The sequence below is a fragment of the Stegodyphus dumicola genome, chromosome 2, assembly GCF_044657685.1.
Source record: "Stegodyphus dumicola isolate Sdum_Otavi_A_Nest chromosome 2, ASM4465768v1".
Taxonomy (NCBI): domain Eukaryota; kingdom Metazoa; phylum Arthropoda; class Arachnida; order Araneae; family Eresidae; genus Stegodyphus; species Stegodyphus dumicola.
In genome coordinates this window covers 75,269,660-75,285,672 of record NC_140769.1, presented here as the reverse complement: position 1 = coordinate 75,285,672, position 16,013 = coordinate 75,269,660, and the positions used below count along the sequence as shown (strand labels likewise).

At 31.7% G+C, this 16,013-nt stretch overlaps 1 protein-coding gene across 2 annotated transcripts in view; it reads right to left on the bottom strand.

The window, feature by feature from the left end:
• The window catches only part of LOC118185696 (neuroendocrine convertase 1-like), a 172,772-nt gene that overhangs the window by 22,729 nt on the left and 134,030 nt on the right, over positions 1-16,013 (bottom strand). Inside the window, exons 13-14 of one of the 2 annotated variants that reach the window (XM_035355596.2) lie at positions 14,417-14,550; positions 9,000-9,323 (exon numbers count right to left, since the gene is read on the bottom strand). In XM_035355596.2, the coding sequence (XP_035211487.1) occupies positions 9,321-9,323; positions 14,417-14,550 (137 nt within the window). In that variant the 3' untranslated portion in view covers positions 9,000-9,320. Of the gene's footprint in view, positions 1-8,999; positions 9,324-14,416; positions 14,551-16,013 lie in introns of those variants that run through there. The other variant, XM_035355583.2, reaches the window with a different exon arrangement.

Here is a 16,013-nt window from a genome sequence, read left to right as displayed (position 1 = left end):
ATCGTAAATGAATTGCATTTTTTATATATTTAATTAAGGACTTAAATTAGAAATAAAAGTACTTTATTTAGAATTAGAAAATTTAATTTATTTATAATTAAAAGATTTGATTTCTGAACTTCACTGCAAACATATTTTTTAAAAAAAGCTAACGACTTTATTGTTTATTCAAGACTTCAATCCGGGTTATTTTATTTAACCTTTCATCAGGGCTTATTTAAGGTTTTATTTATTTATTTTATTTTTTGCATCATTTATCATTTATCAGAAAATTAGCTTCAATCTAGAAGATATTTTTTAATGAATATTAGGAAATATGTTACCGAAAACGTGAAACTATAAAGTTAACGTAAAACTAATTGACATTTTCCGAAATGTAGCCATCACACGCTCCATCTAGGCTTTATAATCACAGTAATTTTACCCTTCTATTATATAATGATGTGATAAAAATGTAGAACTATTTTTCAATTATTTTAAAGGAAAAATGTAGTTTCATAACTGTTAAGGCAGAAGTGATCTGGCAACCACGATGAGAGAAAACAGCAACGTGGTTAGCCAGCGGCCATTAGTGCTTGATTGCTTGCTGGGAGGTGCACCTATACGATGGCAAGAGTGTCCATCCAAACAGAAGTTAAAAGGAATAAAGTTACAGTTCATTAAATCCTAGTGTTTGTATTTCATGAGTACTTTTGTTCTCGAACATATTGTGGTCCGTGCAACCCGGTAGGAAGATTAGTTCCTGTGGATAAAGTGCTGGTTAAAAAGCTTAAAGGTGAAGTGTTAAATTGATAAAAAAGTGTGATATGTTACTTCGCATTCAACAAGATAATTAAAAATTAGTGCGGCTTCATTTGGATTACCTCAAACGGAGGTAAGTGAATTTGCTCATATATGTTCGGTATTATTAATTAACGTTAATTATGGAAGCATTTTTAATTAAGAAAAACATTTTAAAGGAAGTATAACGAAAGCAACTTCAGATTTCGAAAAATATACTTGTGATGAATTTCAGTTACAACGTTTTGAAAATAAATGTGCAAAATTTAATGAGGAGTGTTCAGAGATTTTTGATAAATTATTTGTAGTAGTAGATGAAAAAGAGTTTGACAAATATGTAACTGAACAGCAAACTATTCAAGAGAGCATTGATACTTTGTGGATTAAGGTTAAACGGCAAATGTCAAAGTTTAGTGCTAAAGATGCAAGTAATGTACAGATTGAAAATACCAGTGCAGAAGGTATGAAATTACCTAAATTAAACTTGCCGTCTTTTAGTGGAAATATTCAAGATTGGTTAAGCTTTCGGGATCTTTTCATTTCAAGCATTCATAATAATAATGTATTATCGGATTCCCAAAAGCTCTCGTATTTGAAGTTATCGCTTCATGGCGAAGCAGCTAGGATTATTCAATCAGTCACAATTTGTGACAATAACTATAAAATTGCTTGGGATTTTTTAGAAGAGAGATACTCCAATAAACGTGATCAGGTTTTCGCCCAGATAAAGCGTTTCATGTCAATTTCTCCCATACAAAATTAAAGCCCGTCTTCTATTTTAAAATTAGTAGACACAGTGAATGAAAGTGTAAGGTCTTTGGAAATATTAGACCAAAAAATAGAGGGATTCGCAGAAACATTTCTTGCATATATTTTGCTGCAAAAATTGGATGTTTCCACTCGTCTTTGGTGGAAAAGAGATTCAAAAACAAGTGAGTTACCTAAATTATCTGAGCTTATTACATTTCTAAAAAATCATGCTAGAACTTTGCAGTCGTCAAAGTCATCTAATGCGTTTAATGCGAAAAAGGGTCAACCTATTCAAACGGTGACTGCCTTGGTGTCAAATGTTAAAGGTCAAGATTTTAAATGTATTTGTTGTAAAAGTAACAATTTTCACAAGTGGTATAAATGTAATTCTTTCTTGAAAATGACTGTAAGTGAACGTCTTGAATTTGTTAAGAAGCATAAATTATGCTTTAATTGCTTGGGTTTTAATCCGACTCATTCTGCAAAGAACTGTCGTTCAGAATTCAGCTGTTCAAAATGCATGAAAAAACACCATAGTTTACTGCATTTTCAAGACATTTCGCATTCACCGGCTACTATAGCGAGTTGTGTGGGGAGGGAGGAAGCACCGGCTAATAATTCTGACCCCCCTTTTGTAGACAACTCGGAGCTAAACGCTGACGCCAGATGTTTTGAAATATTATCTAATTGCAACCAAATAAACAATTCGGAATTTATTGGTTCGTCTGTAACTGCTTCACAAGTGATTTCGAAGGAGATATTACTATCTACTGCTATTATTTATGTTAAAGATTCTCGCGGGAATTTTATTGCTTGTCGAGCTTTACTTGATTGCGGAAGTCAGTGTTCGTGTTTCACCTATGATTTCGCTAATAGGCTTGGAATAAAAGGGAGTAAAATTAACATATCAATTTCATGTTTAAATGGAAAGGCTCTATCGGTAAAATCCAAACTTACTGCTGTGATATCAAACAAGCGTGATTACCACAGAGCTCTTGAATTCTTTGTTGTGCCTAAAATTAATGATTAAGTACCAGTGAATTATTTTAAATTTTCATTTTCACAGCTTCCGCAAAAGATCAAACTAGCGGATCCTCATTTTAACAAGCCCCAGAAAATAGATGCCTTGTTAGGTGCAGAATGCTTTTATGAACTACTGAAGGCTGATCAAATTCATCCACGAAATTCTAATTTAACTGTTCAAAATTCCGTATTTGGATAAATTGATACCGGTGTGGTAAATGTTGGTTCAAATTCAGGCAATACGATTCAGTGCGGATTTATAAAAGTCGAAGAAGACTTAAATTCACTAATCAAGTCCTTCTGGGAAATTGAGGCTGTTACAGAATCTCTCAAAATAAAAAATAAAGAAAAAGTAGAATGTCAGGAGCATTTTATGAAAACCCATCAGAGGGATATTGAGGGTAGATATGTAGTGACTCTACCATTAAGGCAAGATGTTCATTTGAGTGATTCTTCGCAATTAGCCACCCAACGGATGAATGATTTGTGAAAGAGACTAGACAAAACCCCTGACATGTCTAGGATGTATTGTGAGTTCATGAGTGAATATGAAGCGTTAGGGCATATGCAAAAAATGCAGAGTGTGACGGAAACTCCTAAATACATAATGCATCATCATGGTGTTTATAAGGCAGAGAGCAGTACAACTAAGTTACGAGTAGTATTCTACGCATCGACTCCTTCATCGTCTGGTTTTTCATTAAACGACTGTTTGATGAATGGAGGTGTAGTTCAAGATGACCTGTTTTCTATCTTGCTACGATTTAGAAAACACAACGTGACTTTCACTGCTGATATATGCAAAATGTATCGGCAGATTCGTATAGAACCTGAGCAACGCAAACTTCAATGCATCCTGTGGAAACATACGTTGAATGATGCATCTAAACTTTATCAATTACTTACGGTAACATATGGAACAAAATCAGCGCCTTTTTTAGCAACAAGAGTGTTGAATCAGTTAGCCTTAGATGAAAAGGATAAGTATCCATTGGCTTCTAAAACGACACTCACCGATTTTTATGTTGATGACATTTTGTCTGGCGCAGAAGATGAAGTGGTGCTCAAACGAAAAAATTCTTTGAGAACAAGTTCCATTCGAAAAACAAGAGTATCGTTTTGGAGAATCTTCACAAAGCACCGTAAAGACTCTGGGTTTAAGATGGAATCCAGAAGAAAACTCTTTTAGTTTTACTGCGTCTAGTTCGTCAAAAATCTGTACAAAACGCACGGTTTTGGCAGATATTGCTAAACTGTTTGATCCTTTAGGTTTCCTAGGGCCTGTAATCATGCGTGCTAAGATATTCCTGCAAAGGCTGTGGCTTTTACATCTAGAGTGGGATGATCCACTTCCTTTCAAAGAGCGAGAAGATTGGGAGACATTTCAAAAGGCCCTACTAGAGTTGAAACAAATCAAAGTCCCCCGTTACACTCTAATAGAATCAATTAAAGAAACTGAGCTCCACTGTTTTGCTGATGCTTCAAAGTTTGGATATGGTGCAGTAATTTACTTGCGCTGTGTCTCTGAAACTGGCGAAGTCAAAGTGACTTTACTTTGCAGCAAATCTCGAGTATCGCCTATCAAAGTAATAACCATTCCTCGTCTGGAGTCGTGTGCAGCAGAGCTCCTTTCCAAACTTGTGTGTGAGGTAATAACATCTTTGAGTTTATATGTTGACAAAGTTATTCTGTACACAGCTTCAACAATTGTGTTAGCCTGGATTGCTACATCTCCTCATCTTCTAAAAGTGTTTGTGTCAAATAGAGTAGCTCGTATCCAAGAGCTAACTAAGGATTTCTGCTGGCAACATGTCAGAACCGCAGACAATCCCGCTGACCTAATTTCTCGCGGTCTGAGCCCGGAAATTATTGCTGACAACTCTTTGTGGTTTCAAAGACCAGATTTTCTGCATCAACAGGTCATTAATTATAATAGTGTTAATAACAACTTTGAAAATTCAAATGAGAACTATATGCGCGAACTGAAACTTATTTCTAATGTAAATTTGACAGTAACTGTTAAAAATTATCTTTTGGATTATGTTTTTAGTTTTACTAATTGTTATGCTAAATTAATTAATGTTTTTGCTTATGTTTTAAGATTTATAAGAAATTGTAGATCCAAGGAAAAACAAGTAGGTCATCTGACAGTAGATGAGGTTTCGTTAAGCGAAAATAAATTACTTTCCTTAGTCCAACATCAAAGTTTTCCTGAAGAATTCAAGAACTTAAGTAAGAAAAAGGAAGTATGTAAAAATAGTCAGTTAAAATTTTTATGTCCCTTTTTAGATGAATCTCAAGGTATTAGAGTAGGTGGTAGACTGCAGGAAGCTAACTTGCCCTTTAACACCAAGCACCCTGCTGTTCTGCCAAAAAATCATAAACTGACTCATTTAATTATGTTACACTACCATATTCGAAACTTTCATACTGGAGCACAAGCGCTCTTGCATAGTGTTAGACAAAAATTTTGGCCGATAAGTGGACGTAATCTTGCTAGAAAGATAGTAAGAGAATGTGTTACGTGTGCCAAGGTGAAACTAGTATTGCTGGATCAAAAGATGGGAAAGAGACTAAATCCATCTTTTCCCTTTAACCATACTGGTGTTGACTTTTGTGGTCCTTTTGGTATAAAGTATACAATTCAGAAGAGGAGCGTAGTGCACAAGATTTATATTGCAATTTTTGTTTGCCTCTTGACTTGTGCAGTCCACCTCGAGATCGTTTCAAATTTGTCTACAGAATCATTTATTGCTGCTTTGAAGTGATTTATTTCTAGAAGGGGTAAAGAATGGGTTATTTAGCGATAACGCTCGAAATTTTGTTGGGGCTAGCAATGAATTGAAGCGACTCTATAATTTCTTGAAATACCCTGATGAATTCTTAACCAAATATCTGACATCTGAAAGAATTCATTGGAAGTTTATTCCTCCCAGGGCTCCTCACTTTGGAGGTTATCTGGGAGGCAGGTGTTAAGTCGTTTAAGTTTTATCTTTAAGCGTGCAGTTGGGAGATTGATTTTTACATTTGAGGAGTTTCTTACAATTTTGAACCAGATTGAAGGAATTTTAAATTCACGTCCAATATCCCTTTTGTCAAATGACACCAATGATTTAGAAGCTCTTACACCCGCACACTTTCTAGTCGGGCGACCTTTAACATCAATAACAGAGCCTGATTTAACTGATTTTTCTGATAGTTCTTTAAAGCGCTGGCAGCGCACTACTAAAGTAACGCAATATTTGTGGAAAAGATGGCAAAATGATCACATCAGTCATTTACAGCAACGATTTAAGTGGTATTTCTCTAAAGATAACGTTAGAAAGGGCACTATAAGTTTTAGTAAAGGAAGACAACATGCCCACTTCGACTTGGTTACTAAGTAAATAGAAGAAGTAATTTATGGTAAGAATAAAAAGGTTAGAGTTTGTATTGTAAGAACCAAGTCAGGTTTTTTAAAAAGACCAATAACTAAATTAGCTGTACTACCAGTAGTTGTTAGATAATTTCATGTATATTTCCTGAGTTCAAAAAAATTGTTATATATATGCATTGTATTTTAATTTAGATGTTGTGCATTTCATGTTCTGTGGTTAATTATGTTTATTGCTTTTGTTCATGTGTATCAATTTAAATTTTGTGGTATATGATTTGGACTATATGGCGATTTAAAACTGTTTAATTTTGGTCATTGTTAACTATGTAACAAATGCCCAACCCGGGTGGTATGTTAAGGCAGAAGTGATCTGGCAACCACGATGAGAGAAAACAGCAACGTGGTTAGCCAGCGGCCATTATTGTGCTTGATTGCTTGATGGGAGGTGCACCTATGCGATGGCAAGAGTGTCCATCCAAACAGAAGTTAAACGGAATAAAGTTACAGTCCATTAAATCCTAGTGTTTGTATTTCATGAGTACTTTTGTTCTCGAACAATAACTAAGTTTTGCATTCTTATTTTTAGTTAGTTTCTTTTCATTTTAATTATATGATTTCTTAAATTACACCCATAAACTGTTTCATTCGTATTTTAAATTACAATTTTACAGAAAATATAAAGATTTATTTAAATAAATAAAGATGTATCTCAAGAAACAAATCTGAAGAAAAAATGACATCCTAACGCGTATAGATAGCAACGAAATAATAATCAATACAGAATGGACTGTCAGTAAAAGATAGCAATTCCTGTCAAAAAGAAATTTTTAAAAACATACATCTAAGCGGAAATGCAACAAGAGTTCATAAAGAATGAAAAATAAAACGTAGAAAATAAGACCAAAGCATTTCGAAGATATCAGAATGCCCTATTTTTCAGCATCAAATTTATCGGAGGAAGACAATATATGTTCTAAAATTCTATTTATTTGAAGTGATATAAACTGGAGTAAAGAAATAATGGATGTGACTATTCATTGTACTATTTACATGCTGAAGAGAAAATACGAAAGTTAGTAGAGCTTAAAACATAAAATAAAAGCCTAAATTATTCCAAAAACGGGCCCAAAAATACAGAGCTTAGAATTTATATTTATCCAATACATTGAAAGTAGTGTTGGCGACTTCAGAAGACAAGACTCTACATGATTTATTATAAAAAATTATCTTTTTGAATTTGAAGATGTTGGTCATAAGGGATCCGATGCAGTTTATATAGGTTTAAAATATATCCTACATTTTTTTGTTCTCAGAAAAATCTTATTTTATGTACGTAAATTTACGGAAAGCATGCACAAAATGTGAAGAAAATTTCCAGCATAACACAAGAAAACACCATTTATCCCGATTAACTGGGATTAAAAAGTTGCCATTTTTATAGGCTAAATACATGTTGTCTACTTTGAAGCGTGCAAGGGAATTTTTCTTTTGTAACAAACACTATTCTCCTCCCCCCCAAAAAAAACTATATATAACTTTTCTCATTTTGTGGCTGTACTGGTAAGAGGGAGAGAATGGTTAGAGTTGCTCTTCCTCTTAAAATTCCAACTTAGACTTTGCCGCCGTCGGCGATATATAAAAAGGCAATTATATACAGTGACTCTGGAGTCGCTATGGCGTAAGATTTATAATCCACCTCCATCTGTAATCTCGCGTTGTTTGTAATTCTTTTATGTTATGCTCCTAAAGTAAATATTTTCAAGTTATTTGTCGAGCCATATTATGAGAGGAAATATCTTTCTATATTACATTTTTCGTTTACTTCATCTTGCTTTAACAAAAGACATGCAAATAAAAAAAATATTTTTATTCCATTGAAATGGAATAAAAAACGTACTTATTTCTAAGAAAAAATTGAATTATTAATTATCTTCAACGGCCGAAGCACACAACTCATTCCTACTTTAAATGAAACAAAATAATGCAATTAATGTTTATTTATGGCGGCTTTAAGCATATAATAACATTTTCCTCTCATGAAAGAGAGTAGATTTAGAGCGAGCATAAAGTTTTATCTGTTTTTAGAAAAGGAATGAATGTTGTGTCTAAACAATGATGTGCAGAGGAAAGAAAAATAAGTCTATATATAACAGATAATCAATTTTGTATTATATAATATTCATAATCTGAACGTTTAAAAAACAAAATATGATGACATGGTAGTACTAGATTACGACATGCTTTTTGAATAAAAGAGAGTATATATCAACTAAATTAAATTAATATGTTCTTAAAAGGCATGCAATACTTTTTTATTTTTTGCATTCATTTAAGTCAAAGGAAGATTAATGTAATTAAATTAACAGCAAGCTTAACTTTAAGTAGTTTCATAAAAAACAGAAAGGAATTTAGCCGGTTGGAATCCTGATAATTGAAATTCTATTTTGCATATTCTCTTGATTTAGAAACCCATGATACGTGAAATTATATTTTCAGGTGTCCTCGAATGGTATTTTACTTTTTTCTTTACTTAATCTGACATTAAGGTAACATGATTTGAATTTTGCCAATAAAAACATTTGAAATAATTCAAGTACCCTTTTTTCAGTAACGAATGGGAAAATCTTGATGGAAATGGGGAGGAATTTTAATAACAAATGATGTTACTAATTTCGAAATAAACTTAGTTAAAAATTTTATATTAATTATTCAGATGTTTTCAATGATTAGAAAAATAGTTCTATTGCCATTTTTTTCGAAATATATTATTACCTAAGAATTATACTAAATTTGTGTTTTCAGTCTGGCACTCAATTTTAGTCAAAGATCTTCATCTATTTTCATTAATTCAGTTTACAGGCGAATAGGGCTAAATTAGAATTTTTAACATTCATACTCATTATGGGTGTTATGGTTGTTTTTCAATCACATGCTGCCTTCTTTCAGCTTTTCCAACTATAAATAACCTTAATGTTTTATGCTTGGCAAAATGGTACCATATGTCTTAGTGTAACTTAAATATTGTTGCGTGCGTACGAGTTCGTAAGAGACTGAATGCACACAGGTCAGATGATAGGCGAATAAAATTCATTTTATTAACAGAAACACTTCAAAATTCTGGAATTTTCCACAGAAATACTCGTAAAGTTGTTCACAGTATCACAGAATACAATCAGTAGTTACGATTCAAACTACTAAGAATGTTAAATACAACGCAATGCAAAGCACATCTGAAGAGAAAGCTAACTCCGATATATCTCAGTTCACGCAAAACTAACAACTCGCAACAATAATAACTAAGCAAATAACTAAGTGAGCACAGATACTCTTCGGCCTTATGTAGTTCCTAGTCTGCCGCCGAGGTATTTCTACTATTTTCTGCTTTGGGAAATCACTAGAAAGCAATATGAGGGTCGAGTTATGGTTAAAAATAATACAGTGATCAATTACATTACTTATTATGGTTATACAGACGACAGAAGAGGCTTCGGTGGAGCAGACACATCATCATTAAACTTTCGGCAATAGATGCTCCATCGATGGATACGATATACTATCTGCTACACCAAGCCAAGGAGGTGGCTTGGTAGTCAGTGGGCCTTTATTGAGAATTTTTCACATAAGATTTTACGTGAATGTTCTATATGCAGTACATATAAAGCTTTCATTAGAGAATGTGTACTCAGAAACATATAAAACATAGATACAATTATAACGGTAATACAATTTTGAGATGTGTACAGTTGAAAAAATATACAGATGAATGCAGTTAAAAATGTAAGAATGTAGACATCAAAAGAAAATTTTGAAATATATAAAAATAAAAATAAACCAATGAAATCAGGATGAAAATTAAAATTTTTACAAATATTGCCTAGAATTAATTATAAATAGTCAGTAAAGTTTTTACATTGTCATAGAGAATTAGAAAAAGTCTAAATATATATAATAACGAAAGACAGTGGGACCAAACAAAGGGACCATACCAAAATGCCGCCAAATTTGGGGGAAAACTAAGTACTCAAAACCGTTGCCAAAGAGGATGTAATTACGGTTACAGCTAACATAGCGGTCAATTACATTTATTTAATTTAAATATAAATTACCGACATACCATTTACTCAATGTTAAATGCACTTGCTCCTGTATTCTTATTTTTCTGGTACAGCTTCTCTTTAGATTTTCCATGTTGCAAAAGAAATACAATAATTTTACTTATAATTCTACTAAAATTACCTATCCGAGTACAAAATTCGTAACACTACTAATGCGTTTATCCATGATATTTTATGAATGAAATAACAGCATTACGATAAAATATAAGTAGTTAAAATGAGCTATCTAAATTATGTAAAATTAATTAAAAGAACATTTATAATAGAGGTTATATAAATTTAATTACTTGATATAACTATTATTAAAGACTAGAAAATAAAGCTGTGCAATCCTTTTAACCGTTCTATTTTCAATTTCGGTACATTTACTTTTTTGCTGCAGAATGAGACCAGAGCATTTCGTAGTCGAAATGTGTTTAGCACCTAATAATACTACATCAGTTTTACGCTGCTATATTTTTATTATATTCTAAGAGCTATGTTTATATTCTCATTCATTGTCATTTTTTCATATTTTATTTAAAAAGTACGCAATTTTTAATGTTATTAGTCTTTTATACGATCACAGATTAAAAGAAATGTAATAATTTTATAAAATTTACTTTCATTAATCTAGTGAGTTGATTTAATTATGTTAATCTCGAATATATCTATATCTAGGAAACTCAAAGAACTGTCGTTAATACTGTTTTCCGTCAAAGAAGTTTTGTTTTTGAAGCAGAAACAAAAATACATTAAAAAAGAATGTTCACTAAAACCTACTGAAGCTAAATATTTTTTTTTTACAAATCAGAGCCCCCAGAAATGTTCATTTTTCTATCAATCAGAGTTAAATTTGAGTAATTCTGATATTCCTTTAATGATCATTTTCTTTTTAATGGAGGCCCACCAGCGGCCGAACGTTAAAGTCGCTAAATACTGGTAGTTCGGTCCGAGGTTCGAGTCCCGCGAACGGGCTGGCTGCATGGGCGTTTTCGTGATTTTCCCCATGTGTAACGTGTATACGAGCCAGTTTTCCTTAGAAAGTCCTCCACGAAGGCCATCCCTCCTCTTAGGCAGATAGCCCTCGAGGCTTTGCCATAATCACACACACACACACTCTTTTTAATGCACATAGATTTTAGAGCTGATTTTAATAAAAAAACATTTTAGTTGTATTAATAATCTAATTTACAACTTAAATTTCAAATATTATTACCACTAAAAAGCCCACAGTAGCATTTCGGTTTAAAATTTGTTAGACAGCATTTTACTAGAATATTATCTTTAGTAGATATTTATCTCAAGTCATTCTTATTTAGTTGATGTTGATCTCTTCTTATAATGTGATATGCAAAGTTAACTTACAATGACACAGATAAACAATAATAATGTGATAGATAAAATTAATTTATAATTAATAAATTTTATATATCACATTATTATTGTTTGCTTATTTTTCTGAATATATAAAGCATACGATGACTATCAGCCTAAGGGAAGAGATGCTTTTTGGACGACTCTCTAAGAAAAACTAGCTCTTAGCCACGATACAGATGGAAAAAAATAAAAGTATTCAAGCAATCAGCCCATTTGCAGGAATGAAAGAATTCGAATCAAGCTGCTCAGGGACTTTATCATCTCGGTCATCGGTTAACTATGCGATCATTGTCTAATTGTATTTTCTGTTTGTTCTTTCATAATTTAAAAGGGAATTAGGGAAGCTATTTAGTAATCTATTTAAAATCTAGTTTTGCTGCTGAAAAATCAAACTAGATAATTTCATAAGAGCTATTATGCTGTTTCAGAAAATCCATAGAGTCCATTGCATTAATGTTTCATTTCGTCCAATATCGAAAAACCTTTATTCAGAATCAAGCATTATGTAATGTAATATTTTATAAAACATAATATTGATACGAATTTTGTACATAGATAGATGATTTTGGTGGAAATATCTGTGGAATTGCTGTATTTTTCTGCGTAATGTAAGTAATGAAGGGGAAAAAACCCAAAGAGAGAAGCTATGCCGGAAGAGTAAGAATACCGATTTACTCAATGCCCATTAAACATTGAGTAAATGGACATTGAGTAAATCGGTAATTTGGCGAGATATCGCAGAGCTGATAAAAGTTTTGGCGACTTATTAAATCACCAAATTTGGCAAAAAATCGCCAAAAGTCCCCAAATCTGGCGTCCATTTCGCGATTATGCAGTTGTTAAGAAATGCAGTAATAAAATTAAATATATTTTTTATACAATCAGTAAGACTAAAGATATTTTCAAAGAAGATAGAAGATAAACCTTATAATCTCATATTATTATTATTATTATTTTTCAAAACAAAAACGTGAAACATAGGGAAAAAACTCTTCCTAAAACTTACTTTTTGTGAAGACATAGGAAAAAAAACACTAAAAGTTATTATCTTATTGCTATGAATTGCAATTAGCCTTTAACACTAGAACACCTATTAGGTTGCAGTTTTCTATCCATTTGTTGCTTTCAAAAGTTATTCTTTTCATAAGTATATAAATTAACAGCTTCATTAAAAATTCAATAAGAAAAATATACAACTACTAAGCTGCTGTTTCTGTCTTTTAGTTTCGTTAATTATAGTTGCCTAATTAAATTAATTACCTTGAAGTATTTACTCTTGGAGTAAATGATAAAGGGAGTTAAAATGAACTACTTCGCGTCGAACTGAGGCTGCTGTAAGTAAAGAGCTTCCAAAAATAATTATTTCTCAGTAGTATGACGTTTAAAATGTATTGTAAATAGTTAAATTTTCTGTTATGCAAGTTATAGCCTTTTAATCTACATTATGAAGGTATGACCCAAATGTAATCTAATAATTTTTAATTGTGTCTTTAAATTCTATGAGTTTATTTTTTGAATTAAATAATTAGTTTTGTGAGATACCTGTCTAGACACTAGTGACAAGAGTTGGCTAACAGTTAGAAAAATAAACTCACTATTTAAAGCTTGGGCTTCCTACCATGACCTTTATAGAGACTTAGTTTTCTCTTACATCACTTAAATGCATATTGATCTTTATAACTAACGCATAGTTAAGAGATGCTTATTTTTGTACAAAACAAAATTATGGTTAGCTCATTTAATAATCCACCTTGCCACAAATTTGTATTCATATTTAATTCTTTGTGAAGCGCATATATGATAGTTGGTTTAATATAAAAGCAATTAACCAAAAATTATGCATTTGAAAGTGGAAGAAAGGGACAGAAAGCTGGGGGGAAAATTCTGGAAGGGTACAGATTTTTAGGGCCGTCCGAAAAGGGTGCATAAAAGTTTAGTATGATTTATCAGTAGAGATTATCCGTGGAGATTATTTAAGTGGAATAGCGAAACATTTTATAGGAAACTGGAGGAATATGCCTTTAGAACTAGCATGGGAACTTAAATATGTTGTACATATTTGAAAAATGAAAACGTGTATAATGTTATTCTATAAAAGTATTTAATGCTTCAAATTAGATAAATCATGACTTAAATGTATTTTTATTTAAAGCAATCAGATTCAAAAGTAAAAAAAATAATAATCAGATAATAAAAAATAAAAGCAAATAAAAATAAATAATTTAAAAATAAAAGTAAATAAAAATTTTAATTTCAGTTAATAATTATAGATTATTAAAATATTCAGTTAATTAAAAAATAATTAACTGAATCGATTTCTTTTAAACAGTTTAGTTTGTTAATAAATAACAGATAGAGTAACCTGAAAGATCTTTCACTTTTTGCTGAATGGAAACAGACTAGAATGAGAAGACTAACAACGCAATATAGTGTTTGGAGACTAACAGCTTTTTTGGTTAAAAATAGAAATCCCACAAAACCATTTCGTATAGGAAGACTCGAAACCCGGTTAAAACACTTTTCTATAATGGTTATATTCTATCAGCTACTAAACAAACAGAAATCTTGATTACTGTGGATGGTCTTTTATTACAATGTACTATTTGGAAATTATTACGTTGAAAAAATCCAAATAATTCCCTATCGTACGCTATATTTGTTAGTAAAAATTAATTTTATTAAGAACGATAGTGCTGCATTTATTCTTAAAAATTATGACTTGCATGCTTTAATATTAAATCTATTTTCAGTTAGAAAAATGAAGTTATGAAGAACTTGGATTTTACTTTTCAGCTGCTCAGTTTATAAAACTGTATAGTTAAAATTTAACATTCAAATTAAAGATCACATGTTGCATCGAATGACAACACCCTGGAAGCAGGTTGATAGCGTGGTTGATAAGTGCAGGGTAGCATACCGTAATGTAACCCTGTCTTTTATTAACATGTAAAGGAGCCAAACAGTTTAAAAAGACTCTTATAGTTATTTAGCTTCTGAAACCGAAAATACTTACCAGATCACGAACCAAGACTTTCCATTGTCCAGCAGGATTTTCACCCCAAAAATGCACTGATAAAAATGTCCAGTTCTTGAACCCAATGGCAGAGGAATCTCTTTCACGTCGTGAGAGTATCATGCTTACCGTTCCTAGAAAATTCAAATAAGTATTTGGTTTAAGTATAACGTTAAAACTTTATAATACAAATAAATATATATATACAGTACCCGCCGTTTATTAAAATCACTTTCTTTCCCAATGCATTTGTGTTTACTAAGCGCCTTAGTTAAATAGGTAGCGATTTGTGTCTAGAGAAGACTGATAATGTAGCGTATGTAAATGCTTGCATGGCTAGTTCTATACAAGAATCATATTACTTGAATAAATATGAAATGACGCAGTTCATTATAAGCAGTTACTATTTTTTGGATACAAACGGAAAATTAAAAAATTAAAAACGAGAATTAAGGGTCTATTACAAATTTTGATTTTTACATTTTCATCTTATATATTGACAAAAATAATCGAACTTGTGCAATGCTTACCAATATTATTTTCATCCGAGTCAATAATAAAACATCACTAGTGTTCAAATATTCATGTAAAAAACAAATTCAATGTCCAGTATGTAAAACGAAAAATGAATTTGCCATATCATCATCTACGATTTGATAAGTGTCGAAATATACAACATACCAATGGTTCAAAATTCAGTCTGAGTGTTTCTAATAATCTACCAAGTGATTTAATGAGTGTTTAAAAGAAGCTGTAATATAGTGCTTGAAAATAAGTGCTTTCAAAGATTCCGAGTATTAACGAATTCCAAGACCAGTTATAGAATGTCTTTTCGATTCTCTCTGCGAGAAGCTTTTTTCACTTCCTTTTTCGTGATATCGTTCGTCATTCAAAACCTCAAAATTACAAACTTCAATTTTAGTGTATGCTATTTCTGTAAAATAAAATCAACAATGGGTTTAAACTTTTCAACCTATGCTTCCAAATTCAATCAGCATATTAATAATGATATACAAAGTGATTTGTTTCCAAGTGTTTGGCCAAACGTCCCGGTTTTGATTTATGGTTTAAAGCTACCGAATTTAGGAATAATATAATATTTTTGTAAATTCATTATTATTATGATGATTATGATTACTATTATTGGTAATGAATGCTTTAATGCCAGCTACTTAAAAAGCCTTTTCAATAACTGCTCGAGCAACTTTTAATCACTAGTGCGGTAACACACTAGTTAGTTAAAGAGGACAGGATATGTCCAGTTCTGTTATGGAAATGTTTGTCTTTAGATATCTTTATGCCCTTAGTTTATGTAAAATTCGGAATTGAAAAACATCATAAAAACATCAAAGCATTTTTTTTAGTAAAAGCAGCATATAATAATGTAAATCTACAAGTGATTCCTCCAGACATTTATTCTGTATACAAAAAGATAGTTGCAAAGAGCAAATCCATAATTGTGAAGAGACGGCGCTTTGTCGTAGATCCCTCTCAAGTAACACTTTAGCAGAAGAAACAAGACAGAGAGAAAAATAAAAAAAGGCAGGAAAACTTATAAATATAGAATTACACAAAGACAAAACTGAAAACAATAAGC